The sequence below is a fragment of the Aythya fuligula genome, chromosome 2 (assembly GCF_009819795.1).
Source record: "Aythya fuligula isolate bAytFul2 chromosome 2, bAytFul2.pri, whole genome shotgun sequence".
Lineage (NCBI taxonomy): Eukaryota > Metazoa > Chordata > Aves > Anseriformes > Anatidae > Aythya > Aythya fuligula.
In genome coordinates this window covers 130415121-130442998 of record NC_045560.1, presented here as the reverse complement: position 1 = coordinate 130442998, position 27878 = coordinate 130415121, and the positions used below count along the sequence as shown (strand labels likewise).

Here is a 27878-nt window from a genome sequence, read left to right as displayed (position 1 = left end):
GTGCTAACAGAAGGAAATGAAGCAAAGCTTTACGAACTGCTCCAGCCAGAGCATACAGGGAAGAAGAAGTACTGCGGGAAAAGGCAGGAAGGAAACAGACCGCATTTTAATTCACCATAATCCCGCATAGCTTCTCCTACCCTAGTGAAGAAGCAGTCATTCCAGATGACTCTGTGGGTGAATAGTGTCTTGTGATGTGAAGGCACTGAGCCCACATTCCTCAGCGGCCAGAAATTCCACTGACTTCCGTTGCATTTCCGAATGACCGAAGAAATGCAGCCTCAGTCCTTCCCATACCTGCTCACTGTGATGATACCCTGTCCTCTTCAAAGAATCTGGGATAGGACTCTTCCCAATCGACACTGTCATAACGAAAACTGACTTCAATATTGTTTTGGGGGCTCTTGAAAATATAGTGTTAAACTGTACACTAAATGTCATGTCACAAGCTGCTAGGATAGATGACTGTCTGACAGACTGAAAACGACGCATAACTCAAATGTTGGTAGAGATTGATTAATTAATTAATTAATTAATTTATTTATTTATTTTACGTAACTTGCAACAGGTAGCAAACTTTAAAATAAACATTTACAGTAAAAAAAAAAAAAAAACTACACTATGATATGATTGACTACTGAAGAAGAAAAACACTATGATAATGTTCAGATATGATTGACTACTTTGAAGAAAAAAAAAGTGTTCTGAGCAAATAGAAGTTCAAATTCTCTTCTTTCTAGCAGTTTTTCTCTTCCACCTCTATATGCTGGAGGACATTTGTATCTTGAGTGAGACGAAGTGAAATGTTGAGCATATCAGGTTCAGCAGTGTGATTTTCAAAATGCAGTTGATTAAATCTGCTCAGACATTATAAAACACATTTCAAAAGTTCATTATATTACCCCTGTTGAGTACTACATATTTAAAACAGACTTGGGAATTTAAATGGAGAATTAGATCCAAAAACGTTCCTTGTGCCATGGCTTCTGTACCAGTCCTTGACAAATGCTTTTCAACTCTATTAATTCTACTCACAATGAATGCAAGCTACCCTGCCAAATCTGAGGAAATCAGTTGAAAAGAACAATATCAATTAAAAGAAAAAAAAAAAAAAAAGTTCAAAATAAATTCCAAACAGTCTGATGTGCTATTTAAACAATGACACATAAATAAATAAATAAATAAATAAATAAAAACACAGTTTCCCTTGACTTTAGAAATACAATCCCAGCAGAAGAAGCATAACACTCCGGTGGTGTCAGTAGCTCCCAGACTAGTGTATAATACTAGTGTATAATACTAGTGTATAATGCAACAGGACTAGGCTACTGTTTGCAGTCACAGATTGGATCATCTCACTGGCCAGGTTTTAAGGTACCAGGCATGTTACAAGCAATCAGATCAGCTGTGCTGTGTTCGAACACGAGGGGGAATATTTTCTGTTCCAGCATCTAACAGCGCCCACCGCTGTGAGCACGGGGAGATGTCTGACAGCAGTCACTGCTACTGTGCTAGCAAGCTGCTGACACACAGAAATCCCAAATATCCAAAGTCCTCAAACACCTGACAGATAAAGGGCTGAAGTGTGGGGTGTAGGGAACTAAAAATAAAGGCAGCTCTAGAAAAATAGGCACGTGGTAACCTCAAGATGCAAGCTCAACGGAGGGACTTTTTCAGAAACTGTGTGTATTGTGTTTGTAGGGTGTATACATGTATGGTGTATAAATATAAGGTGTATGAAGATAATACACTTCTGGACACAGATTGTGCTGCTTTCACTTTCTCCACAACACCACGCTCCTCATTACTTGCACAAGTCACTGAGATACTGCATGGTTGATTTATTCCCCACATTTTCAAGAAAAAAAAAAATAATAATAATAATAAAAAAAAAATCCCCCTGCAGGGAACTATCTTGTCGCTTTCATCCGTGAAATTTAACACGGAACCCCACTACCACAGCTGATAGGTGTTCACGCCAGAATCTATCGCGACATGGCAGTGATCCGCGGCGCTGTGGCGCGACATGACGTCAAAGCGACATGACGTTGCGGAGCACAGGGGCTGCGCAGCAGGGACACGCAGCCCGCCTCGTCCCTCGGCCAGGCCCAGGGCCAGGGCCAGGTCACCCTGCGGGGGTCCCGCAGCCCCCTGCCCGCCCTCGGGGCAGCGCTGCGGTGAGGGCGGCGCACAAGGCCCTCAGCCCCCTCCATTCCACCCAATCCCTCGGGAACTACAATCCCCACCGCACCACGCGCCGCCTACATCACCCAGAATGCCCCGCGGCAAGCCGCCGCCGTGAATCACCCGGCGTTACCTTGGCGGGGCATGACGGGACTTGTAGTCCGCGAGCCGCCCCGCCCGCTCCCTTCTTCCTCCTCCAAAGCTCAGGTAGCGAGCTGCCAGCCCGCCTCCCCGGCACCCGGGGCGGGGCCGGGCCGGGCCGGGCTGAGCCGAGCGGGGCGGCGGCGGCGGCGAACGGGTGAGCGGGGCGGGGGGCGGCCGGCGGCGCTGAGGCGTTTGGGGGCCCGCGGCGGTTAGTGCGGGGCGGCCGTTTGGGGTAAGGGGGGTGTAGGTGAGCCGAGCCGGCACCGAGTCGTTGTGGGGTGTGTGGGTGGTTCTGTTTTGGAGTTGTGTAAGCGAGCACAGCGAGTGGTTTCTTTCTTTATTTTTTTTTTTTTTTCTGTAGTGCTTAAGGAAACAGCCCGCTGTGGTGCTTAGATCCTAAAAAACGGGGGTCAGCCGGGCTTGGCCGCCCAGGCAGAGACCTGCGGAGTGTAACCGAGTGGCAACGCGGAGCCGAAACTCTCCTAAATCCCATTACCAGCCTTAAATAGGGATTGTTCTGTTTCATGGTCTGTTATCCCCGAATTGGATGGCCTACGTGTTTCTCCCTGAGCCTAAAACCCATTAGCTCTTAAAAGGGGTTGGAGCTGCAGTAGCTTCAAACTGGAGGCAAAGCCTTTCAAGTGGTTTTGTTGCAGCCTACAGAAGGGGAGGCGAGCACCAGGCAGGGCTAGCTGCCACCAGCCTGTCCTGTGGCATGTGGCAGGGCTCCTGGGGCACCCTCCGATCCTGTTTCACACTTAGCAGTCCAGTTGGACAAATGTTCTCATCTTTTTATTGCATTTTTTAATTTGCAGCTGGGGAGCAGGCTGAGCCAAACGCAGGTTCTGAACGGGGAGCAAATTTCTTATTAACGAGTAAGGTAGTTAAGTACTTAGTACAAGAAAGAGAGCGCAGCAGCTGGTTTATATTATAGGTGTCACGAGTGCGCTGTTTATTTGGAAAGTTGGTGGGGCGCGATCATGCCACTGGTTTAACGCGGTAATGCAAGCCCAGGCTGCCGGGAAGCTCGAATAGTGCCCACCTAAACCATCCCTCCTTGTTGCAATGCTGTGAGCAAGGAGCACCGTGACTTGTCCTAAAGTATCTTACTAAATTGCCTTCTGTTTCTTCTGTGACGTGAATTGGCAGTAAGCCTCACATAGAAAGACTTAAGACCTGAAGTTGTGACCCTCGTTTGAGCATGGTGCCATTTTCACAAGTTCAGCCTTTATGAAGCATATGTTAATGGGATTTTTAAACCCTGTTGTAATTCATAATAAGTATTTTAGATAGTTGGAGGTTTTGATACTTTTACAGTTTAAGATGAATTTGCATATGCATATATTCATAAGTATAGTAAGTTCTGATTTAATATCTTTCTATGTTTTCTGTTTTCTTGAAAAACATATATCGTATTAAATGACATAGCATGCTGTTAGCTCATTTGACCAGATGCTTCCATTACTCAAAGAGTATTCTTCTGTTACTCTTCAGAGTTGTAGGAACATGGGTGAGATACTGATAGCATTGGCTCCTTTTATTTAACTATGGGTGTGTTTACTGTGAGCTTGAGCAAAGGATCTCTTTTACAAGCAAGTATTGGGATCGACACCCTTTAGTATGCATTGGCTCACAATTTGGGATGGTCTTAAAGTGTACAGAAGAAAATACAACCAAAAATGCACTCTGGGAGCAGACCTAACGCAGTCCAGCTGCAAATAAACATTCAGTGTCAATGGTACCAAATTAATGCTAGACTGAAATAAGAGTTGCTGAAGCACGAATAGCATGGATATAGGATTCTTAACACCAGGTGCTTTGCACTACAGATCCGTTCATGTTAAGCCTTTCAGTGATGTGTATGCATTTCAGGGTCGTAGTAAGTTCAAGACAGTAAGTTCTTGACTGGCGTTTCGCTTTAAAGAAGGGAGTTCTTCTAGAAAAGGCACTGTCCAGAAGCCATTGTAACATGAAAATGTCTTTTTTAACAACAATGACAGAAATACAAAGTGCTGAAAAGCACAGGCTTTTTTCCTTCACAAAGTTCTGAAAACTCCTGGGTGAATATCACAGTTTCCCTGAGGTGTGGGCATATTTTCCTTTGTTTTGATTCTTAATATGTTTTAGATTCATAAAGCAGCAGGATATAATCCTATTTTATCTATTTATTTACGGGTCCTTTGATTTGTTACAAACCTTATACTCAGCTGTGTTCTTCTGTTTACAGGGATTTAATCCCACACCTCGCAGGAACATCACTGTGTAGGGCATTTGTTAAGGGGATGCTTTCAGTTCCTCATGCTGGTAACGTTTACTAGAGCCAGGTGTTAGGTTGTTCCATAATTCTTATGGGCTGCTGTACTGCTAGAGAAATCTGCCTGAGACAACATCACATCTTGATGTTTCTTTCTGTCTTAGAATTCAAAGCAAAGTTAAATTGAGGCAGAGGGCAGATTTGCTTACTGAGATCAAGGTGGAAAAAAGGGATTTAGATCATAGCCTTGCTAGTGAAGAATGCTTCCAAGACGGGTGACTTGCTTCTTTCCACCTGTGCAATGCTGAGGCACATCAGCCATCTGATATGTGGAGTTAAGTCACGCAGCCTGTGCTGAGTTAAGTCACGCAGGACTGTGCTGCAATAGAAGCTGCTGGGTAGTCCAAATTGTGCACCTGACCAGCAAAATAAATCAGGAGTGTATTACGACACTGGCGTTTCTGTTTTCTCAGATTCAGCTGGTTGTCCAGCCTCACCCCCATGGTGAAGCAGAGTTACTTCAGCAGAGTTGCTGCCAATTTGAAATGGCTTCTTTAGGTCATCTTCCCTGAGCTTTCACACATGCAGAGCACGTGAAGCCTTCGCTATGTTCCTGAAAGGCTCAGGAAGTTTGTTTTTTGATTTGTGTTCCTCTGAATGAATTATTTCAAGAGCATTTTTCAGCCTTTCGTTTTGATACTGGTTCATTTCATGTTTGTTTACTTATTCATGTTCTCTAATATTTATTTAAAAGAAGAGAATAAAAACATCGCTTCACCCTGGCAATTAAAAAACTCATTTGGTTTTTGCTTCAGTAGATGATTGATTGTATATATGATATGAATCAGGCTGACAGTTTCCCATTTCATAGCTGCCTGCAGCTTCGTGGTTGGTTGGTGTACTCGTGGGTGAAATAGGTGGTGACTCAAATCCCATTAATCCAAAGAGATAGCATCTCATTTGCATCTTGTAAGAACACTTCTTTTGGTATGAGATGATGGTGCTTTTTTTGGCAGGTTGAGCCAGTTGTTTTATTTTTTTTATAGAAACATACATATACACAAGAGATTAATTTTAGCTTGAAATGATTTTCTTGTAGAACAATATCAAATTTTTGATTCATCGTCTTTGCTTGAACTTTTTTTTTCCCATGTTCATCTCCTGAAATGGAAAACTGGTTACCAGTACGACACTGCTTTTGATGTACATGCGTGTAAAACTTAAATTGCCGTAGTTCAAGCTACAGAAAGTGTGCCCAGTTAATTGTTACAGATATCTGCAGCATTATGTGCAACAGTTGTTTTGAAAAAAATATTTTGCTTTGAAAACAGATACATCATACTCAGTGAATATATATATATATATATATATATATGAGATGCAAATATGTTTTCTCACCCATGTTGTTTACTGTGTTTTCTTGTTGCTCATGTCATGCATATTATTGCCTGCACGTATGGCTCCTGGACATAGTACAGAAACAATCCTGAGAAGGACTTTTCTACTCTTTGTACTAAACGGTCACTAAACCTCCACGAACATTTTAGTTTATGCCTGAAAGTTCCTTACCTTTTCAATAAAAATTGTACTTATCTCATAAAGGAAAAAATACTTCTCTTTCATAATCTTAACTTTCACTTTCCATCGTTTTTATTTTAACAGTTGTGAAAGGCAGAGAATTCATGAAAAGCTGTCCCTCGACCTGTTGAGATGATTTGAAAGCAGTGTTTTATATGAAGCAAAACTATTTGTGAAAATGTTTACCCATCAGTATTGCTATTTACTACCCCAATACTAATACAAATTCTTCCAAAGCAGTATCTTAGTGTTTCTTTCACTTAATAAATAAATAAATAAAGCTTTTTTTTCCCTGACCTTCATTGCAGGTGCTGTTTTTGAAAAGAAGAGACAGCATGGCGCATACACTGAACAAACCTTAAACTTTTGGACCTGAAACTGAGAGTTTTTTCCAAAAAGGATGGCAACTCCCTATGTTCCTGTTCCTATTCCTATTGGAAGCTCATCATCCAGCTTTACAAACAGAAACCAAAGACGTTCTTCTTTTGGGAGCATCTCAACAAGTTCCAGCTCCTCAAAAGGACAGCTAGAGGACTCTGCCGTTGGTAGTTTTAAAAAGATGAGTGTGCCTGACCAGAATGGTTCTGCATCATCTGGGTGTAGTAGTCCACTTGTTAGGACTAAATTTACAGGTATGGATACATCCATAGAATATTGTACTCAGCCTGTAGAAGAAATAGAGCAGAACACAGATTCCAGAAGCTGGGAGGATCGACCGTCCACGCCTACTATACTGGGTTATGAGGTGATGGAGGAAAGGGCAAAATTCACTGTAAGTTTTTGGGATGGTATAGCTCATTCTCTAATGACAAGATAATCGTTGAACGTGCTCTGCATTCTTTTTCACTAATTAATCTCGGAGGGATGTTGGAGCACTGCACAAATACTAGTCTTGCAGTCCTGCAGCCTGAAAGGAAAATATCATTCTCACTATACAGGTGGAAAAAAAATGAGTCTTAGAAGCAGTCTTTCCTGTAACTCTGTATGTGGAATAGAAGTGTTTCATTGTACTTAGGTGTCAAGTATATCTGCTCAAAAAGTCAGAAATCTTGCAAAGTTGCCATTTCTCAAGAAATTGAAGTTCTAGATAGTTAAACATCTCAAAATGTAGTCTTGTATTTAAAATTAATGGTAAAACATCCAGGTATTATTTACCTTTAACAGTTATTAGTAACATACAACAGTTGCATTAAAGCACAAACATTTTTACAGCTTCTTGTGTTGCTAGGTTTAGTTTCTAATTACTGGAAATCTTCTGTCCTGAATACATTAGAGTGAGATATCACATGCAGTATCTTACGACAGAACACCAGCTAAACTGATTTGTATTGATTTTTCTGAAAATGTTCAGTAGCTGGCAATCCAGATTTTTGACAAGCCATATATTAAAGCATTTGTGCATTTGTTTTTGTGGAACTGGTTGAAACATTTCTAAGAGATTATTAGGCAATGCTTGTGGGACTGATGGAATTTGTTATTAATTAATTGTGTTCCTTCAGGAGAGCAATGTTTGTCACAAATAGGTAGAAAGGAGGAAATAGCAGACAAACATTTTTTCTCCTATTTTCTTTTAAATAGGTGTGTGTGGAAGCTAATATCTTGATACTTCAAATACTAGTAAAATCAAGTTCTTCTTGGAAAGAACTAAGTAACTTTGCTTTTGAATTATTTGATAATGATGACTTGACATAAGGTTTTCAATTTCTAACATCTTCATGCATGGTAGCATTAGAAAAGAGCCAAATTTTTGTGACATAGAGATGAAAAGATTCCTTTTTAAACAATACCTTCAAAACTAAGACAATGAGTAGTATTGTTAAGATGACACAGTTTAATCTGAAAATATGCCAAGGTTTAATCAACTGTGCACGTAGGATGTGCTTCAGCTGCACTGAAATTAAGGAGTCAAAGTTGTCACTGAATTTAGAAGTCCAGGTTACAGAACAAACGAAGCATTCTTCATGGATAAATTGCTTGGGTGCATTTTTGTTCTTTCTCAATTCACGTCTGTTGCTGTTTTTGTTTCTGAAAGCATGTAATTAACTGTTTATGTTTTCAGTTGGATGCTGAAAATAAGCGTGCTATTGTGCGTTAAAACTAGTAAGTCATTAGTGCTAGAAATTTCAGTTGCTTCGATAATGCAAAAATCAATGAGATGGAAGGCAGTGGAAATTAAATTGAAACCACCAGTAGAAGCTAGAGCGGAGGCTCATTTACTAAAGGGTTTTTTGTTGTTGCATTTTTTTAGTTAGCTTTTTTTTTAATTGTTAATATGTCATACTCCTCAAAAATGTGAGTCTGAGTTACTCCAGCTGGGTGCTGGGCAAATATTAAAAAAAAGTTAAATGTTACTGCCTGTTGGAGTGCGTAGCTGCTGAAACACAGGGAGTAAAATGCTAGGTTAAAAACATCACCGCTTGTAAGCCATTGATTTCAAATGTGTTAGCAGCTCTGGATTGTTCCATTATCATTTCTAGGTGGCTTAAGTAAAAAGTGATAATGAGACACTAAATCAGCTAAAAAGTTGTTACTAAATATTGCATATTTTCATTGAGTATCTTGTCTTTGTGGAATAAGGTGATTAATGATTACCTGAAAGCACTTCAGTCTGTTGACTTTGTAGTTTTTCCCAAAAAACTGTGTGAAGGAAGTGACAATTAGTTTTGTAATAGCCTAGTCCTGTTTGTTTGTTAATTACAAATCTTGAAAGGAAGACTTTTTTTCTTTGGCAAGAAAACCAGAAAGATTCAGGTTGACTGTATTTTTTTTTAGACAGTAATCGCGAGCTGATTGTGCTCTTTATTACAATTATGTACACATAACTTGAAAAGAATTTTTTTTACATTGTGTAATATTTACTTAAGCGCTCAAAGCAAAGGCCAGACTAGCTGTTTGGTGAGGTTTTGTTTGGTTGCTTTTTTTAATGTGCGTTTATAAGCAATGTATTTGTAGAACTTTTAGTGGAACATCCTGTAAATCAGCAAAGCTACTGCAAAGCTGCTTGTTCTGTGTTTTGCTGTGTACTAGCAGTAAGTCTTCATGATTTTATGTAGCAGTTACGCTTCATGTAATTTTTATAACGTAAAATTGTTTATACTCTTGCTACGACAGGGAACACTTGGGCAAGCACAGAAAATGTAAGAAAGAAGAGTTACGTTTTCATGCTGTCTTTGCAGGCATCTTTTAATAAATTTGAAAAGCTAATAACCTTTTGCTCATGACTAAAATATTGCCTCTACCATAGTCCATGACTTCTACAGATGCTGCGGCTTGAAAGTAGAGTTCTATGTTTAAAAAGTAGATAAGAGAAGTATTTGCTCAAGGAATACTTTTCTTTTTCACTGTAGTTGTGTGTAGCCTGTGTAATTTATTAAACTGCAAACAGTTACAAGATTTTAAAATAGAAGTGTTGAAACATTTTTCTGAAAGGTAAGTGTCTGGTGTACAGAAGCTGGGGTAGCTGTGTGGCTGGCTATGTGTTGGGACTGCAACAAGAAAAATGTACTTGTTAGTTAATCTGCTGTGGAAAAAATGATTTTACTATGAAACAGATTAGAAAGTGTTTTAAAAGTAATTAAGTGAAGTGTCTATCATTACAATTCCAAAAAACTATCTCTTTCTCCCTTGTATTTAATCAGTTTTGATAACAGAACACCTTCTGGAAAAGCTAATCCAGAGCAAGTGCAAAGTCCTTTTCCTTATGTTGGAAAAAGTAAGGTTGTGACATGAGAATTCTTTTTCCTAGACATGGTATAATATTTTTAGATGACGTTGTGTTTTTTGGATTCGTTATGTTTAATTATTAATCTGTTTGATCTGTAGATTTCTGTTCTAAAGTTTTTTTTTGTTTTTATCCATGGGCTTTTAAACAGTGTTACTACTGTGCTGCTGTTTTGCTAAATCTGTTTCTAAGGTTCCATTACTTCAGTTCTACAGTGCTAGTATCATAATTCTGACGCTGCAAACAGAGGAAGTGGTCATAGTTCCTGACTTTCTAGGCAGAGTAATGTTCACGATAAATGGACCAAAGCAGCATCTTATTTTTATCCTGCGTCACTTTTGCTTTCGAGCCAAGTCAGATGAGACCTTTTCAAATAATACAACACTCAGTAAGTGATTATTACAGTCATCTTAAGGACAGATTGGCTTTAAGGATTATGAAGTAAAACGATAATTCAGCAATAGTTAAAGTAGGTCACTTATCTCTTCGATAGCTGAGACTATAGAAAACAGCTGATAGCTTTCTTCTTTCTGGAGAAGAAATCCAGATCTAGTTTCACAAACCATTTCTTTCAAGACAAAATAGTTAAAGATATTTGGGGATTATGGAAAGTCCTTTATTAAATCTGCAATTTATTCATAGTGTTTATACTGATCTATTTTTTTTTTTTTTCTGAGAGTTCTTTCATTAAGAAGTAAAGGGTAATTTCAGCCTTACAGCCAATGCATTTTGAAATTCTGCATATTTTTCTGATGTTCCTGTTTTTCCACACAGGTATATAAAATACTAGTAAGAAGAAGTCCAGAGGAAAGTTGGGTGGTTTTCAGACGGTACACCGACTTCTCCAGGCTTAATGACAAGGTTAGAACTATATGCTGGTAAATTCTCATCTGACTTACTTTTATTTCATGTTTTGTTTTCTTTGTTGTACTTTTTTGTCACTTTTTTTTCTTGCTTTTTCACTGCACATAACATATACTGTGTTAATGAAAGACAAATTGTATCTCATTTTTTGTGAAGACTATATATGTGAATAGACATATATTACACATATGAACATATATCTAGTGAAAAGAAGATATTTTTTCATCTCCAGCTGTTAGTGTGCTTCATACTTTATATTTAATTTCCTTTATTGAATGGATTAGAAATAACATTCAGTAGTTGCATCCCCTGTGTGGGAAAAAAAACTAGGAGCCTGTATATTTTTGCAGGAATGATCCAATAATTGTTTATTCTCCATCAGTGCAACAAACTGTTTTTTTCTAGGGGCACAGACTGATAATTAGAGCTTTCAATATTCGTTAAACTTTAGTTTTATGTTGGTCAGTTTTCAGTTGGTTTTAGTGTCTTGGACATAAATTATGAAATACTTTATCAGATCTTTAAAGCTGAAGATACAGACTCCTACTGAAAAGTTCTGGGTGAGCAACAGTAATATTTTTACAATATTAAAAATATATATAAAAAGCAAAAAGTCTTTGAATTGGTAAATAATGTTTAGTAATCTGTTACTAATATTTGTATAGAGCAAAAAAGGAGAAGAAACAAATAACTACCATCTTTCTTGAGGTTGGTAGCAAATTATTTTTTTCCCTGAAGTTATATTAGAAGGTTGGCATTAAGTGACAGCTGAATTGAATAACTGATTGCTATGAGAATCATGATTTGAAGTATTAACTGAGGGGGAAGGGCTTTTCAGGAGGACCAGGTATACATGTATGCCTGACACATAGAAAAAGTATGTGTATTCGGATGTCCAAACTGAACTGAGAGTTAAACTTCAGCAGTGACTAAAATGAGGAAAAGGTGAAAAAAAATGGGATGCCTGTAGATAAAATCAGAAGGACTAGGTAAATGAATACAACTTGGCTAACTAATAGAAGCAGCTAGTGAACTTAGTAATATCATTCTATATTTGTCCTGACCTCTGTGAGAAATAAATGAGAAAAAATAGTTAGCAGTAGGACTCTGGAAAGTGTTTTGGATATAGCTTCTACCAGTTTCAGAAACAGTTTTAGTACAGAGCAGCTAATAAAATAGAAATGAATGGAAGTGGAAGAGCTGAAAGCCATGAACTCTCCTTTTAGGAAGAAAATAAACAAGTGCAGCAGAAGGTTTTTTTTGAAAAAGATTTGAAAAGAATACATGTAAGTCAAAAAGATCAAAAACAAAAAAAAGACATACAGATAGTACAAGTAGTGTAGTACAAGCTTGTGAAGACTAAGGCAGAAATGCTAAGGTGCAAGATAAGCTGTCACAGGACGCCAAGAGCAATAGGTAAACTTCTATAAATCATTAGAAACAGAAGTAAGGGAAGAAAAGCCAATACATGAGAGCAAACTGTAGAAAGCAAATGATACAACAAAGACTGAAATATACTGTTTCTTGCTGTAATAACAAAATCAGAGAGTATTTTGAGCATGACAGAACTTGATGTGTTAGAGGCAAAGACTATAATTTGGCTAGATGTGTAAGTTTTGTCTCTTAATAACATGTAGTGGGTTGAAGTATATGGGAAGTGTTGTTCTCTCCCCAAAACAGTGGGAAGAGAAGCTTTGTCAAGGCTATTACTCTGCCTGGAGAGCTACTGAGTGAAGAATGAAATGATCCATCTTAAGAACAAAGAAGTTAGCTAATTTTCCCTGAGACACTGCCTCATGTGACACGCATGAGCTATCCCATGACAGTGTAGGGGAGAGATGTCTAGAAAAGATGCTGGATCCAAGCAAGAAGCCACAGCCAGCATAACTCGTTTGACCCCATGGTTTTTACTTATGCATCCAAGTAGTGTTCAAGAAAGAACGCCTCAGGACTTGCCATTGAAAATTGGTATGCTGACAGCTGATAGCTTTCTCATACCATGTTTGTTGACAGGAGTAATCTGTGGGTAGGCATACTCTTTCCTCAGAAATAAATGATGTGATCTACATAACCAGACAAATGAAGTCATTAAAGCAGAGATCCATCTGCTTGAAAAGCTTTCCTGGAAGTGATTGTCTGTACAACTAAGATAATACAGGAACTCCTTTTGTAATCTTTTCTGAGTTTGGTTCTGTTCAGCATTTCATTAACTTTGTGGATCATGAAGGATACTTACATGTATCATATTAATGTTAAATTGATAGAGATGAAGGAATTTTGGATGACCAAAGATAAACTTAAAAATATCAAGAAGAGTCTAATACAAAGATAAAATTCAGAAAGCAAAGAGGAAAGTGGGAAGATTTAAATGCACAAACAAGAACCAAGGCTTTCAGAATAGACTGTTCTATAAATAAGAAACTAGTTGTTATCATAGGGCTACAAATTAATTATGCAATTATGTGATTTTTTTTAAAAAGCATCCTTTGCATGCTATGAGATAGTACATCTGTACGCATCTGTGACCCACTTGTGATTATTTTGTTAAGCTGTAGGGAGATTCTAGCTGGAATACAGTATCTCTTTTTAACTGAACCACCCGGAACCTTTTCCAAGAGTCTATGAAAAGTAATTAAAAAGTACAAAAATTAAAGCTTATTGTCAGAAGGCTAAAATTTTTCCATGCAAGAATCAAGATACCCATTGAAGAATTATTGTGGTGCTCTGTAAACATAGAACACTACTGTTTTCAAGACAGTTTGTAGAATTCCTATCACTGGAAGACACGTATGAATGTATTTGCTTTATGTGCCAGTATCTCTGACAGAAATTTCTTTGATCCCGTCTTTGCAAAAAGATTAAACTGTTCTTGAGGCAATTGAGGGAAAGCTATTTTCGTAAAAATCTGTTTGCTTTTTCTATTGATTCTAAATCCTGCTTGAGGTTTTGTGTCTGAAGCATACCTTCTAAGAAAAGGCATCTAGAAATTTTCTTCTGAAGTTTTAATATTTTTTGGTTTTCATGCATATTAGAAAAACAGGTAACTGGCTGGCGTGGATGGCTCCAATTGTTATATAAATTCCATCTTCTGCTCACATATTTCAATTTTGAATTCACAGAAAATCTCTCTAGATATTTCTGACATTTTAGTAAAGGTCATTAATAATAAAGTAAGCCAAAAATACAATTTTGCAAGTCTCAGTACTAAGGCTTATGCCACCTCCACGCATATGGAAACTTTAATATTTTCCATGTACAAAGAGCTACTTTTTACTAGAAGGATGCCATGCATATGTCGCCATTCATTGTTAAAGTCCTCAAGAAAAGATGAGTTGCAGAGTTACAGGTCTGTAATGAGCTTTATATATTTTATCTGTGTAGTACTTACTAACCCTGCATACTGTAGAAGAAGCACCATTGAAATGCTTACTCTTCTGCTACTTTTTGCTTTGATAGTTTCCTTACATTTACTGACTCAAAGACATTACATAACAAAGCAAAGCTTTGGAGTACTGTCTTTTATATGGTGAATTTGAGAGAGCATTTCGTTGTATAAGGTACAGTGACAGAACTGTGCCTACAATTTATACTATGTATATTTTGAATTTATTTACTATTGTGAAAATTGCCTAGTGTTTGAACTGAAGACAGAACAAACCTGTGATTCTCAGTAAAGTCAACGCCTTTATCAGATTCAGTATTTCATATAGACTTTTTTATTGTTTTCATTCATCTTTGATTTCTGTTTTAGTTAAAAGATATGTTTCCAGGCTTTCGATTGGCCCTTCCACCAAAGCGCTGGTTCAAGGATAATTATAATCCTGACTTCTTGGAAGATCGACAGCTGGGACTACAAGCATTCCTCCAGAACCTAGTAGCTCACAAAGATATTGCTAACTGGTATGTAATTAAATTTTCCTACGCATTTGTTTTTTTGTGTTCCAACCCCTCATATAGGCTACTAGAGTCTAACAGTGTTTTTGAGCTACAAAGTAATGGATTTTTGTTAACATTCATGTTGTTCATAATATGAATTATTTGGTTTCCTATTAATTTAATCACATTTTAATCTAAGCAAAAAAAGAGGAGTTGCACATAGTTAACTGAAAACTATAATGAGATTAAGTGTTAGGCTTGCACAGTGCTAAGTACCTATGCTATTATGCGATAAATTCTTAAAATGTGCATTAAACTATAGTTGTTTAATTTACATGACATGATAGGAATAGGAGTACCTTTATGGATTGCTTTACATGAGTAAATGTAAATGACAAATCAAAAAAAAAAGATATAAGAAGAATCTAAAAAACATACCGTGTTTAAGCAACAAAGTGCAAAGGTCTCTTTGAACAATGTTATTTTCATACCAAGTGGAAGATTCTCCCAAAGCTGGAGGATGAGAAGAATGTAACTTTGGCAAATGAAATGTAAAATCATGTTAATATAGGCCAAAAGAGGAATTCAGTAAGTTGCTAGAGGCAGAGCAATTACTTCTGATGCTGGAGAAGGTTTTCAGATCTAAAGTTCTGTTGTTACTGTATCAGAACCATTCTTTGAGGAATCAGTCTGAGGAACTGTCTTTTTAACAAAGTTTCAGTTGAAAATTAAGAGGAAGAAACTGTGTAGAGCAAACAGCGTTCCCTTAATTTTAGGTGAACTAAAAAAGAATAGCTAGGCTCTTGTATAAGAGCATCTACTGCCCACATCTACCTGAGTTTTTTGGAAGAATGGCTATTGCTACAGTTGACACTTTATAAGGAATTTGAGTGTCAAGTCTGGGAACTATAGATCGGTAAGTAAGTTTCACTTGTGGTACTGCTTGCAATTTAAAAAAAAATATTGTAAGAAGGTTAACAATATTTGGAAAAGTAATATCTTTTGCAGAGGAAAATTTATCTTCTAAGTAGTTAGGAGAGAAATCATATAAAATAGTTTAAAGGTAAGGATAAAAGGGTTCTTGGAAATTTAGGGACATTACATATGGGATCCTAGATCACAGTTCTAGACACCAAAGTTCAGAATATCTGGAAGTGAGCAAAGAGATCGTGAAGTATTGTAAAAGGATCCGTAGGCACGGAATGACTAACAGATTAAATTACATGTTCCAAGTGCAAAATGGCACTAAGTATATACATACAGAATCATACTCAGTTGGATTTTACAACATAGAAGAGAACCATTTTCACGGATATAAATAGTTTTCTCAATTCAGTATCCAGAAATAATTAAAAGGATAAATAAAAGTTGATGAAGAGGAACTTGAAAGTAAACAAAAATATACTTTATTGCTGTGGGAATCTGAATTGCACTTCCACATAGTACAGTACTAAAACACAGTATTGTACAGTACTAAAACACAGTATTCAGTTTCAAAAGAGGGTCTGCTAGAAATATTGAGAAGACTACAGAAGAACATCCACAGAAGAGTTCTGGTCTATTTAGTCTGTCATCTTGGGAAAGGCTTGGCTAAAGAACAAGGCACGTGAAATCATCAAGGGGATAGAGAAGGCTGAGTAAACAATGCTAATTTTTTGGATGATTCATAGTCATCTCTCAGTAAGTCATGCTACCGGGTGAAGGTTTGTTGTGAGATGTTTGAGACAGGAAACATAAAAGGCTTCAAACAAACTGGGATCAACATCTGCATTTCTCTGTCAGTAGCTATTAAACATGATCATCTGGATCAAATATATGGCTGCGAAGTTTAAGAACTTCCTGGTTTTTAAATTGCACAGTAATAGGAGTGCCAAGAAAAGGAATTCTGTAAATGTCAGTTATGTTTCGCTGCTGGTGATAAACTAGTGAGCTGGGTGGGCTTTTTTTTTTTTTTTTTTTTTTTTTTTTTTTTTTTTTTTAAGTCTTCTTGAATAGTTCTGAAGGGTTTTTACTGAACTTCATGTTGTTGCAGCTAGTTAGGTATTTGAAGTAGCTTGTTTATATCTTGATGGCGGTGTAATAATTAAAAAAAAAAAGCTGTGAAGGCAACTCACTCATCAGATGCAGAAGGTAATATAAATGTTTGTGGAATCAGGTTTTTATTTTGGTTAATGAGCAGGTAGTTAGCTGTAATGTGGCTTTGAAAAGAACCTGGCTCTTGGCTGTGTGAGGCTCTGTATGAAGAATAAAAATTCCAAAACATAAGATATCCTGATAGGATATAATGTTTGTATCTGTGGAAAATCCGGATTCCTCATGATATGATTAAAATTAGATAAATATGATCTGTCTGATTCCTTATCCACTTACCAGAGAGTAATAGTTACTGTTAAATTATTATTTACATCTTACGTGAGCAATGGTGAGAATCTGACCCTGCTTCCTCTTTAAAATCTCACCCTTCTCTGATTTTGCAAATACATCAAACTGTTTAGGTCATACCAAAAGTGAAGGACCTTTTCTCTTTGAAGAAAAGTCTCTTTCATTTCTCTTTATGCACTGTATTATCATCGGGGTGTATTGACTGTGAGGAAAATCTGCACTCCAGATAAAGAAGTAATTTTGTGAATCTATTTCTATTTAAAATAGGTATACCAAGTGGCTTAAAGATAAAATATTAGGTTGGCATGCAGAGGCGTAAATTTAGAGTCTCTGCGTTTTGCAGATTTCTCATCTTTTGCCTTATATTGGGAATTCAGTGGAAGATCAAATTGAAATCCACATACAGAGTTTAATGTGTTCAAGAAAATTCCATGTAACCCACAAAGTGGGAGAAAGAAGTTTAACCTGCTAAACAAAAGTAACACAAAGCTTTATAAATGACAGGGCTCTCCTCTGCCCCCACCCTGTACAAGAAGCAGCTTGAAAGGGAGAAACTCAGCTGCTGAGTCTTGTCCCAGATCTCTGGTGCAGCACTGTCCTTCCTGCCCTTTTCAGTACGGGTGTGCGCTGGCGTTGCTGCCTCCTTTGAGAAGGATGTCAGCTGGCTTAGCAGCATAAAGGAGAGGAAGCCACGTACAGCAGTCTCCGTTACGTGATGTGGAAGATTTCTGTGAACTGTCACTAGTGGCAGAATTATCTTCTTTTTTGCTAAATGAAAGGAAGAGGTATAACACATGGAGGGGAAAGCGGGTTCTCAGAGTAAAGCTAGGCTGCAAATGAATATTTATGTCATCAGATGGATATTTTAGAAAAAAATATATTTTTTTTTTCAGTAGTCTTATGTTGCAGTGACCTGTGGCTTTAAATTTCTTGACTTACATTAAACAGTAAATCTACAGCTTTCAAGAAGTTTCCAAAGCAATATAAAAATACAGACCACTCTGCCAGCAGCTATCAGGAGAACAAAAAATGGGTATGGCCTTCCAGAAGTAGACTGTAGATTGAATATTTTTGCACATCTATTTGTCTGCATATTTGCTTTTCATGCACAAGCATTGCCGTATGTTCTGTCATTTTAATATTACACTTCAAAATAAAATTACTAATGACATTAAATTAAATATTTTAAAATGTTTGAACTGAGCTGTGTGAGTCATGCATGAAGATACTGGAGAGGAATGATGAGCAGAAGTGTTTCCATATAATGAATTCTTCTGCATTAGGCATATGTGAGTTCATTCAGCAGAACTTTCATCTTTATGAAAAGAGCAATTCAACCATTAAAAAATAGGTTTGAGCACTATGGTGGAAAAGGGTCACTTCAAACAAGCTGATGAAACTATGTGGATGGAAGAAAAAACTTCCTTGAAAATGTACTTTATATGGCTGAATAACTTTTCAGTTGGTTTGGGATTATTTTTCTAATAATTTAACAATTGTATTGACTCTTACCATCTATCACTTTCTGAGCTAGTTGGAGTGATAATGTTAGTTTTAGTAGTAGAATTTTATTAATTTATGTGGAAGAAAGTTTAGGCTATGGCTTGCACAAGTCATGGAAAAAAAACATACATTTTTCACATAGTTTAAGTGGAGAAAGGAATGGATCATTATCACAGGAGGAATTTTTCATGTTGTTGTAAGGGCTGCTTGGGTGACAGTGGATATGAAGACAAAAACTCTCACTAACCCTTCGCTGAAAAAAAACCCTCCATCTTCAGATTTGCAACAAGCAATTGAAACAGGCTTACATAAATCCAGCAACAAAATAAAGGTTCAGTACAGGATGCATTTTAGATCAATACTGCTCAGAGTCTTTGTAAAACTGAAAGTGACGTCATAACCAATGTTAGCTGAAAAAATATCTCACTTTCCATTCTCCTTGCTGAATATGAAACTGATCAGATTGGTAGCTAGATAGAAGTTCTATTTCTTGTGTTTGTACGGAGGGCAGAAAACTTCTTCATCTTGCCATCACCTTTCAGTGGGACTTAGGAGGAAGAGACAGAATTATTTTGGATCCTCTTTTTTTTTTTTTTTTTTTTTTTTTTTGCATTTAATGCAATAGGAGATGATTTAGGGATTTGTAAGTAGTGAGTGCAAGCACAGAACTGATAATAAATTACTTGGTAATGAATTATAATATTCTAAATTCTGAAGATACAGTTTGAAGATTTGAAAAGTGTTCTAAATTGAATACTACCTTTTGTTTAAAAATTTTTCAGTGTACTTGTGCAACTTCTCAAGTTTTATTTTAAATACTGTCCCTAGTTAACACATACCAGTGAGACTTAATAGTTTATTGACGTTAATGTGAATACTTCAGAGTTATATGAGGTTGTATGCCTGCATCCTTAAAGAAATATGACTTTGTATCATCATCTGTAAGTATTGTTGCTTTTTTTTGTACTTTAAGTAATTCACTCTATTTTATTTGTTAAAGCCTTGCAGTGAGAGAATTTCTTTGTCTGGATGATCCTCCAGGTCCTTTTGATAGTCTAGAAGAGAGCAGGGTAAGTGCTATGTAATATGTTAGGCAGTAGAAATCAGTAGTTGTTGAAATATTGTAAAATATGCTGGGATGTTGCAAATGGAACGCTTTTACCCTTTCACAAACATTTGCAAATGTATGTTTTTCTAAAACTGACAAGAGTCTGTTGATAGTTGGTGCACACTGATGATCTTTGACTGCTATACTTGATCCCTGTCCCAAGATACAATTGCTTCCTTTTAGCCCTTATGCATAGTGTATGAAATTTGTTTGTTTGTTTAAAGGCAAGTGGTAGAAGTAGTCCTGGTCTGAATATAAGTAGAGGGTTTTTTTTTAAGACTTATTCAACACATTGTCACAATGTGTACACCATAAACTTCAAGCCTTGCTGTAAAATATTCTTTCTATGAGATGTAATAAAGGGAGTAATTGTTACCACCGAAAATAGTGTTCTTGCTGATAACTGAGTAGTGTCAAGTAGTTGGTAAGGCAGCAGACTTGCAACATGCATGTGAGCACAGTGGACAACTAATAAATACTGCATGCTGTATTGCATATGCAGTATTGTTAGAAGTATGTTTCACTGGCATGCTTAGCTATATGAAATGTGGCTAGAACTGGTCTTCTTAGTTTTCTTAATTGATAAAATAAAAATGCTTCAGAATTGTTTGTACATTGTTAATGCTATAGAAATTATGAATGTTAAGTGAAGCTCCTGCAATTAAATTTATACTTTGCATTCTGTTGAGTGCAAGTGAGAGTGCTTTGGCTTTTGTTCCACTGGATCAAAATTGTTCCATTCTATGTATGCCTGAAGGATTTGGTATATTTTGTTTATTATGGGCTCCTGTTTGATTTTCTATATGGTTACTTTTCATCTTAAACAACTTACCATTAAATAGCTAATTTAAGATTAAAATTACAGGAATTACTTGTTCAGATAGTTGTTCATTAAGAAATGTAAGTACCTTCTCTAGAAATCTTAATCATGCAAACTGTGGTGAAGTGTCAGGGATATTCTTCCACCATACAAATTTAGACAAACTATTACAATAGCTGTGCTGCTGTAGTTTTGCCCATTAACCATTTCTAGAAATTTATCAGATGTAGCTGTCACGAAATTCTGGTCTCTGAGGTTAGTACATCATGTTACAGAGTGGTTGGGGTTGGAAGGGACCTCCAGGAGATCACCTCCTCCAAACACCCTGCTTCAGCAGGGTCATCTGCTGCAGGTTGCCCTGGACCCATGTCTAGTTAGGTTTTGAGTATCTCCACAGGCAGAGACTTCATTACTCCTCTGGTTAACTTGCTCCAGTTTTTGATCACTTTCACAATAGGAGAGGTGGTTTTTTTGTTGTTGTTTGGTTGGTTTTTTTTGATTGTTTTGTTTTTAAAGTGTTTTCTTGTATTCAGATTGAATCTCCTCTTTTTTAAATTTGTGCCCATTGCCTCCTGTCAGTGGGCTCTGCTGAGCAGTGTCACTCCCTCTTCTTCATTCCCTCCCGCCAGGAATTTATACATATTGATAAGATCACCCTGAGCCTTCTCTTTCCAGACTGAAGAGTATCAGCTCTCTCAGCCTCTCCTCATGTGAAGGATATTCCAGTCCCTTAATTATCTTTTGATGTTGATCTTTGAATGACCATGGTCTCTGGGGTCCTGTTGGACACTAAGCTAAAAATCAGCCAGTTCCTTCAACACTCATGGGTGCAAACTGTCAGGCCCCGTGGATTTACATATGTCCAGTTTGTGCTCCCTAACTTGATCCTCTTCTACCAAGGGTAAGTCTGCCTTGCCCTTCTGTGTCTTTTCCTCTGGTTACAGAAGCCTGCATTTCTGAAGGCCAGAATTACTGGTCAAAACGGAGGAGAAGATGGCATCAGGTACCTCAGCCTGTGCAGTGCCATCTGTCACCACTTCTCGCGCTCGATTCAGCAGCAAGTCCAAAGTTTCCCTAGTCTTCCTTTTGTTGAATATGTACACACACAGAGTACTTCCTTCTTTCTTTTTGCATCCCTTGTCAGATTAAGTTCCAGCTAGGCTTTCACTTTCCTAAATCTTATCAGTGCAAGATCAGAGAGCAGCTCGTCCTGGGTCATCTTTCTATGTTTCCACCATTTGTGCACTTCCTTGCTCATTCATGCATGTTTCTTGCCACCTTTGCTTGATTTCCTACTTGTTAAGATGAACCTGTCTTGAGCTTGGAGGGGGTAGTCGGTGAAAGGCAATGAGCTCTCCTGGACCCATCTTCTTTCCAGCCTGGTATCCCATGGATTCTTTCTTCTAAGCAGTTTTTTTTGAAGAGCTTGAAGTCTGCTCTCCTGAAACTTCTATTTTTTTTATAAATGTTTTTATAGAATATTCTTATTTTCCCTGTGAATAGGGAAATTTATATGTGCATAATACAAAGATAGAAATTAAATAACTTAATGATATTCTTAAGGAGACGATGGCCAACTTTCAGCAGCAACACAAACAGTTTTACAACATGCACTAGAATTCATTTAATTGTCTTGGATGAAACAGGAGTAATGCTTAATGGAAATGATTGCTAGAGTTCACCTAAAATGCTGCATGAAGATTGAATTGTGTGTAATGTGTTCTTGGCTCTAAAAGATGTGGATAAAGCTGTGGCTTAACTGATGATTGGTCTTAAATGCTTGTCAACTAAGATAAATTTGCTATCTCTGTCAATAAAAAAAAGTAAAACTCAATGAAAAAAATAGAAATGGTTATTGGATTGAAAAACACTGCACTTTTAGGAATGCAGTCGTAGCAGTATTCTTAAGTGAGAATCAGTTAACATCAGATAAAATGTTTATATATAGTGAAATCCATGGATTGGTGGTTAGTTGCATGTAATGTTAATCCAAGATAGCCTCCTAAATGTGTTTCCTTATTTAGCAAGAGCATGTAAATTATTAAATCAGAATTGCACATGAGTGTTGGTAGGCTCACTTTTACCAGTAGTAGATCACCAGGCTCTGTGCCAACACTTTGATTGTTTCCTGCATTCAGTGAATATTGCACTAAATGTTAGCTCTATGTTAAGTCTTGAGGCTGCTTACTGTCAAATTCATCAGGGTGTGCTATGTAAGTGTCGTCCTCAGCAGGGTAACGCAAAATACCTGCCATGACTGAGTCAATACTGCTCTTAACATTTCTTTAAGCTTCTTAAAAAATAAAATATTATTGGTCTTAGAGTTTTTATGCTTGTCATATTTACAACAGCTATTTGGTTCCCAACTGTAACTTTCTATCTTTATCTGGTATACATGTAAGTGAAGAATATTCACTTTTTCTGAATATTCCTAGCATCTCTGTTACTTAGATCTAGGAAACTGACTTCTAAGTTAGGTGAAACCAAAGTTTATGTGAAGTACAAAGGGAGTTTGGGATTTCAGCTGATGTTCTCTATAGGCAAAAAGGTTCAATATTAGGGACTGCATGTCAGAAGAGGGAAACCTCTTTCTCTAAAACCTTTTATTTTATTGAGACACAAACAAAGGATGCAGTAAAGTATTTATATTGCAATATAGTATAATAAATTCATTGCTCAAAGCAAAGTGGCATGTTTTATTAAAGGCAACTTTTTTTTAAGTATGTAGCTCTTTATGGTAATCAATACAAAGAAAAGCAGCTACAATTCTGTTGCAGTTTGGTATTTCTAAAAAGAAAAATCAATAAAGGCAGTCCACTGAAGTTAAACTGAAGATGTTCTTAAATGTCTTTTAGGCTTTCTGTGAAACTCTGGAAGAAACAAATTACCGTCTACAAAAAGAACTGCTTGAAAAACAAAGGGAGGTGGAATCACTGAAGAAATTGTTAAATGAAAAACAACTTCATATAGATGCTATTGAAAGAAGAATTAGGTATGTAGAAATTGTAGGACTTTCAGGAGTTTCTTCACATGAAGGCATTTTCTCCAGATGGTTGGAAGCAGCAGCTTTATATGTATTCTTGAAAACAATTTTCCCCACATAACTGCACACAAGGCAGCATTTTCAGTAATCTTTCTCTGGCTAAAAGCTTTTGTTCAATACAAATAACTGCAAAAGCGTTGTCCTGTCTTCTCCCTCTAAAGTAACTAGGATTATGTTTGTTAATCCTTTAAATCTTGTAAAGAAAAGGTAAAGATTCTATTCTGCTTTTGAAGTGTTGGATATGTGAAGTGATAGAGGTGAGAGCAGTGGAAAAATTGCCTTGAGTTACAAAATTTCCCCTGTACTCAAAGCTTTGACAGAACATAATGATAAAATGCCTATATGCCTGTTTTAATGTCTAACTTAGTTCTGAATTGCCTGGAATGTTGCCACAGATAGCTTTTAAATACCACTGGAGATTGTCCATTTCAATCCAAAGAAAAAAATCGGTGGTGTTTCATAGGAAAGCTTTATGGTGCATGTCTGCTAAATTTTGCAGCAGGTGCAGGGGAGTTAATATTCAGTGTCCTGCTAGGCCTGCTAAGCCAGTCTTCATGGGGTTTCCTTAGCAAAGGACTAAATTCCCATGCATGCTTTAATACTAAGGTACTTCAGTATTGACTAGGTTGTTGATTCTAGCATTTCCAGATTAACTAACAGGTTACATTTTTGAATATATGGTTTAAGTGGGCTAGATTTGGAGAAGGATTTAAATTAGTGTGTTTTATTTTGATTTCTGATACTATATTTAGTTTGTAACTCTACTCCTGAAGAGAAGTAACTGAGAGTTTAGAAGATGCTTTTCCTCTTTTACAAAAAAATCATGATTTAGTACTATCAAAAATGCCGAAATAGCCAGTGAAAACTAACTAACTTGTATTTGGCTAAAACATTGTGTCAAGAAATTTTGTATGATTAAAACTGAAATAAAAAGCCATGATTAACAAGAAGGACTTTTCATCTTTATTGTTTTCCTGGAAGACGGATGATTTGCTTCATTCTTCTTATTTTAATTTAATACAGATATACCCTGTCTGTTTTCAAGATGCTTCAAAAGTATTGAAAATCAGCCAAGTAGTAGTTGAAGTGATTTTTAGTTGTAAAAATAAGTTACCAAGTAATGGTGTGACTTTGTTTAATAAATAAATAGAAATGAATTTGGGTGATAGGAATGGAACCCAAAAGGAATGAACATTACTTTTCCCTTGTTGAAATGTTTCGATCTGATGGCCCTGATTAAGCATCTGCTGTCTTTACACTCTCAAGGCCAGGTGTCTAAAATGTATATTAAAAACTGGATTAAATATCAGATTTACAGGCTTTCAAACATACCGTGCCAGGTTTGGCCCAAAGATAGACCAATAATTAATTAGATAATAAATACTGAAGTATTACTTAGTTCATGTTAAAGGTATGGAAACAATAGTAGGTCAAATATTGTAGAATATAGTAGAATATTGTGAATATAGTAGAACTATTTTCAACACAAAATTGTTCACAAGACTTTCGAATTCAAGTGATAGATTTCAACACTAAATTTGTTTTCCATGCAGAGAAATGCTTTGGAAACAAGGGTTCTTTTGGTTTTGTTTTTTGTAGATAATTTTACATGAACACATGTCCATTTTTAGCCAGGTTAGTTGGACCATCAATTTATGTTGCTGTTAAGAAAAAAAAAATATTACCTTTCCCTTTAATAGGAGGTTGTATTACTCTGTAACTTTAGTTGCAAGTTTGCCAATGGAGAAACTTGTGAAATTGTTGAAGAAATTTGTTTTATCATCTTGTCTGTCTTCCTTCTGTGTTTTGATTTTGTTCCTTCTGTCATTGAAGCAAGGTGCACATGGCTTAGATCATATTTTTCTAATTGCATACCTAAAATCATAGTCACTTCTCCGAGATGTGAATTATTTTGTACAGCTACCAAATTGTGATACAAGCAAAGGATTGAATTTTGTTTAAGCTCTTTAAATAGCTATCCAGTGCAAACCCTGCACCTCTGTAGTAATAAAAGAATATGGCTCATGTTAGGAATGAGATTGATAGGTTCCCAGAAACTGCAAAGTTTAAAATGAAATAGCTTTTTGGTGATGAACGTTTGTTATAAATAGGTTGATGGTACTCTGTTCTTACTTGTTACAGGGATTTATCTTCAGGAAAAATGACTCGTCAAATGTCAGGAGAAGAAAGTGAGTGCAGTGGTGAGGTGGAGTCTTCTGCAGTAGAAGCAGACCAGGGTACCCTGGGTGAGGATGGCTGGTAAATACTATTACTTTACTTAAAATGTGTTTTTAATTTTTCTTAAGGTATCTTTTTAAATCGTCGGTCTTATATAAATTCTGCACAGCTGAGGAATTCAGCTTTTTTTTTTTTTTTTTTTTTTTTTTACTTCTCTGTAGCTATCCCATGTTTCATGAAGGCCATCAGGATGGATGATTTTAGGTCTTAGAGCTAGTGTAAGTGATAAGTTGAACAAGCTTTGTAAATGTTTGGTAGATTGCAGGCATAAAATCACTGTAGAGAATGATATTAGTTTCCATTTGACAAAGTTTATTGATCTGTTGTTGCAGCTCAGATAAAGAGAACCACGAGGCATGCTGGAGCGGCTCTCTGCCTGAAAATTCTGTACCAGAAATTGAAGTTGCTGAAGTAGCATATACTGCTGATGAAGAAGAATAGATCGGTAGCATCTGCTGTTATCTGGGAAAGTTTCACGCTTGGGACATACACTGTGGGTAGGGGCGTATAGTAGCTGTAAAGAATTTACAGTAAAGAGCAAGAATGCACATATTGAATGTTTACATAAATCCTTACAAATTGTTAACATAAGAAATATACCCAGTGCTGCTTTGAGTTCAGTTTTTATCTAGCCTTTATATATTTAATATATTAAAGTCTAATAAGGGCTAAAATCAGCTAAAATTTAGATAGTGTACATACACAATTTGGCTGACTTTCATAGCTGAGTGGCATAAACTTTAAATCACCAAACACATTTAACTAGCATGTCATACGTTGCCACTGATGTGACACATTCAATGTGTTCATCTGTTTGGTGTTTGTGTTTTCATATTCTTAATAGCCATACATTAATGATTGTTAAAGTAAAGATGGACTCATCTTACGTTTAATAAGATTGTAGCATATGTTGTTTTTAAATTCTAAAGTTGAAGAATATTTCTCTGGAAATTTTAATGCAATGCAATAGGAAAACTTAGAGTACCAAGAGAAAAATACTTATGAAACAACATGGTAGTGTGACATTTTAAGAAAAAAAAGAAATGGTCATTTTTGCTGAAGGAACTAATACGAGACCCCCAAAACACTGTGTATTTTCATCCCAAGATAGCATGCTGTAATACTTTTAGTTTGATAATGCTGCTTTTAAAACCTGGGATACCTTTGCCATATCTCCATGTAACAATAAAATCGGTGAGTTTGCCTTTTACTTGGAATACTACCTCTTATCTTGCTAATGCATTCATGTTTGTTTAAAAATATTCCAGATTATATGGAGATAAATGAAAGACTTGTAAAGAAGCCATATTTTTCTCTGCACAGTTCATTACTAGATTGAATCTAGTTGCAATGTGTTTTTGTTTCAATGTATTGTACATGTGGGGATATCTCTACATGTGTTCTAAAGCCTATTTTTCAAAACATTGAGACAGGAGATGCACTTTATAATTAAGACTCCATTGTGCCAAGTTCAGTTGGCTAATTGGTTGAGAAAGGGGAGTGGCAGGGAGAGGATTATGTAGTGCCTTTTTGTATTTTACTTGTTCATTACTGCAGAATTTTGTTACAGTGCTCTTGCTCAGCTTTGTGGAATATTTGATACAGATTGTTTCTGTTCTTCACTTATTTACTGAAAGTGCCTTGTTTTATTCTGCTTTTCCGATAGGAAGAATGCTGTTTTGTTTTAATCCCCCCCCATACCACCCACATCGTTGTTTAATGTTGTTAATATGCAGTGTCTTTGTGCTGGAGTTTTCAAAGGGAGCTTTGTACATCAGACTGTGCATACAATGACCTTTATGCAGAACTGTATGAACCTTCCTGGTGAAATAAAACTATGGACAAAACACCTGTCTTCTCTTTTCCATTGTAGAAAAAATGTTGAATGCTTTGCCTGGTGAAAGAATAAAAATGTTATTAGAAAGAGACATTTCTTACCTCACATGGTTTCGTGCAGTTACTCAGCTTTAGGTCTGAGTTCTGTTTGTACCAAAATCATTTGCTTGAAAATGAATGAGAATGTTGTAACAAGACACCAAAAAACTTACTGTATTTCTGTTGAAGATTAAAATATAAAAGGAACTATTCGTTTTTATAGTCTACCTGAATCCTCAGAGACATTGAGTGAACTCAATAAAGTTATGTCACCGTATTGAAAATTCA

General features: G+C 36.6%; 1 protein-coding gene across 3 annotated transcripts; it reads left to right on the top strand.

The window, feature by feature from the left end:
- Positions 1–2371: 2371 nt before the first annotated feature.
- SNX16 (sorting nexin 16) lies at positions 2372–27878 on the top strand. Of its 3 annotated transcripts, none has more exons than XM_032182507.1 (8): positions 2372–2391; positions 6469–6932; positions 10656–10742; positions 14497–14645; positions 19507–19576; positions 23290–23426; positions 25620–25736; positions 26048–27878. In XM_032182507.1, exons 2-8 carry the CDS (start codon positions 6561–6563, stop codon positions 26154–26156), a joined length of 1041 nt encoding a protein of 346 aa, XP_032038398.1. In that variant the 5' UTR covers positions 2372–2391; positions 6469–6560; the 3' UTR covers positions 26157–27878. The 3 variants fall into 3 exon arrangements, with proteins under 3 accessions (XP_032038398.1, XP_032038397.1, XP_032038399.1); XM_032182506.1 differs by lacking the exon at positions 2372–2391 and adding an exon at positions 2452–2482; XM_032182508.1 differs by lacking the exon at positions 2372–2391 and adding an exon at positions 2560–2575.

Bases quoted from the DNA above. Each gene is read 5' to 3' on its own strand.
- SNX16 (XM_032182507.1), top strand. From the start codon at position 6,561: ATGGCAACTCCCTATGTTCCTGTTCCTATTCCTATTGGAAGCTCATCA. The intron at 14,646-19,506 runs GTATGTAATTAA...TATTTGTTAAAG, and splicing joins CACAAAGATATTGCTAACTG to CCTTGCAGTGAGAGAATTTC. The intron at 19,577-23,289 runs GTAAGTGCTATG...AATGTCTTTTAG, and splicing joins ATAGTCTAGAAGAGAGCAGG to GCTTTCTGTGAAACTCTGGA.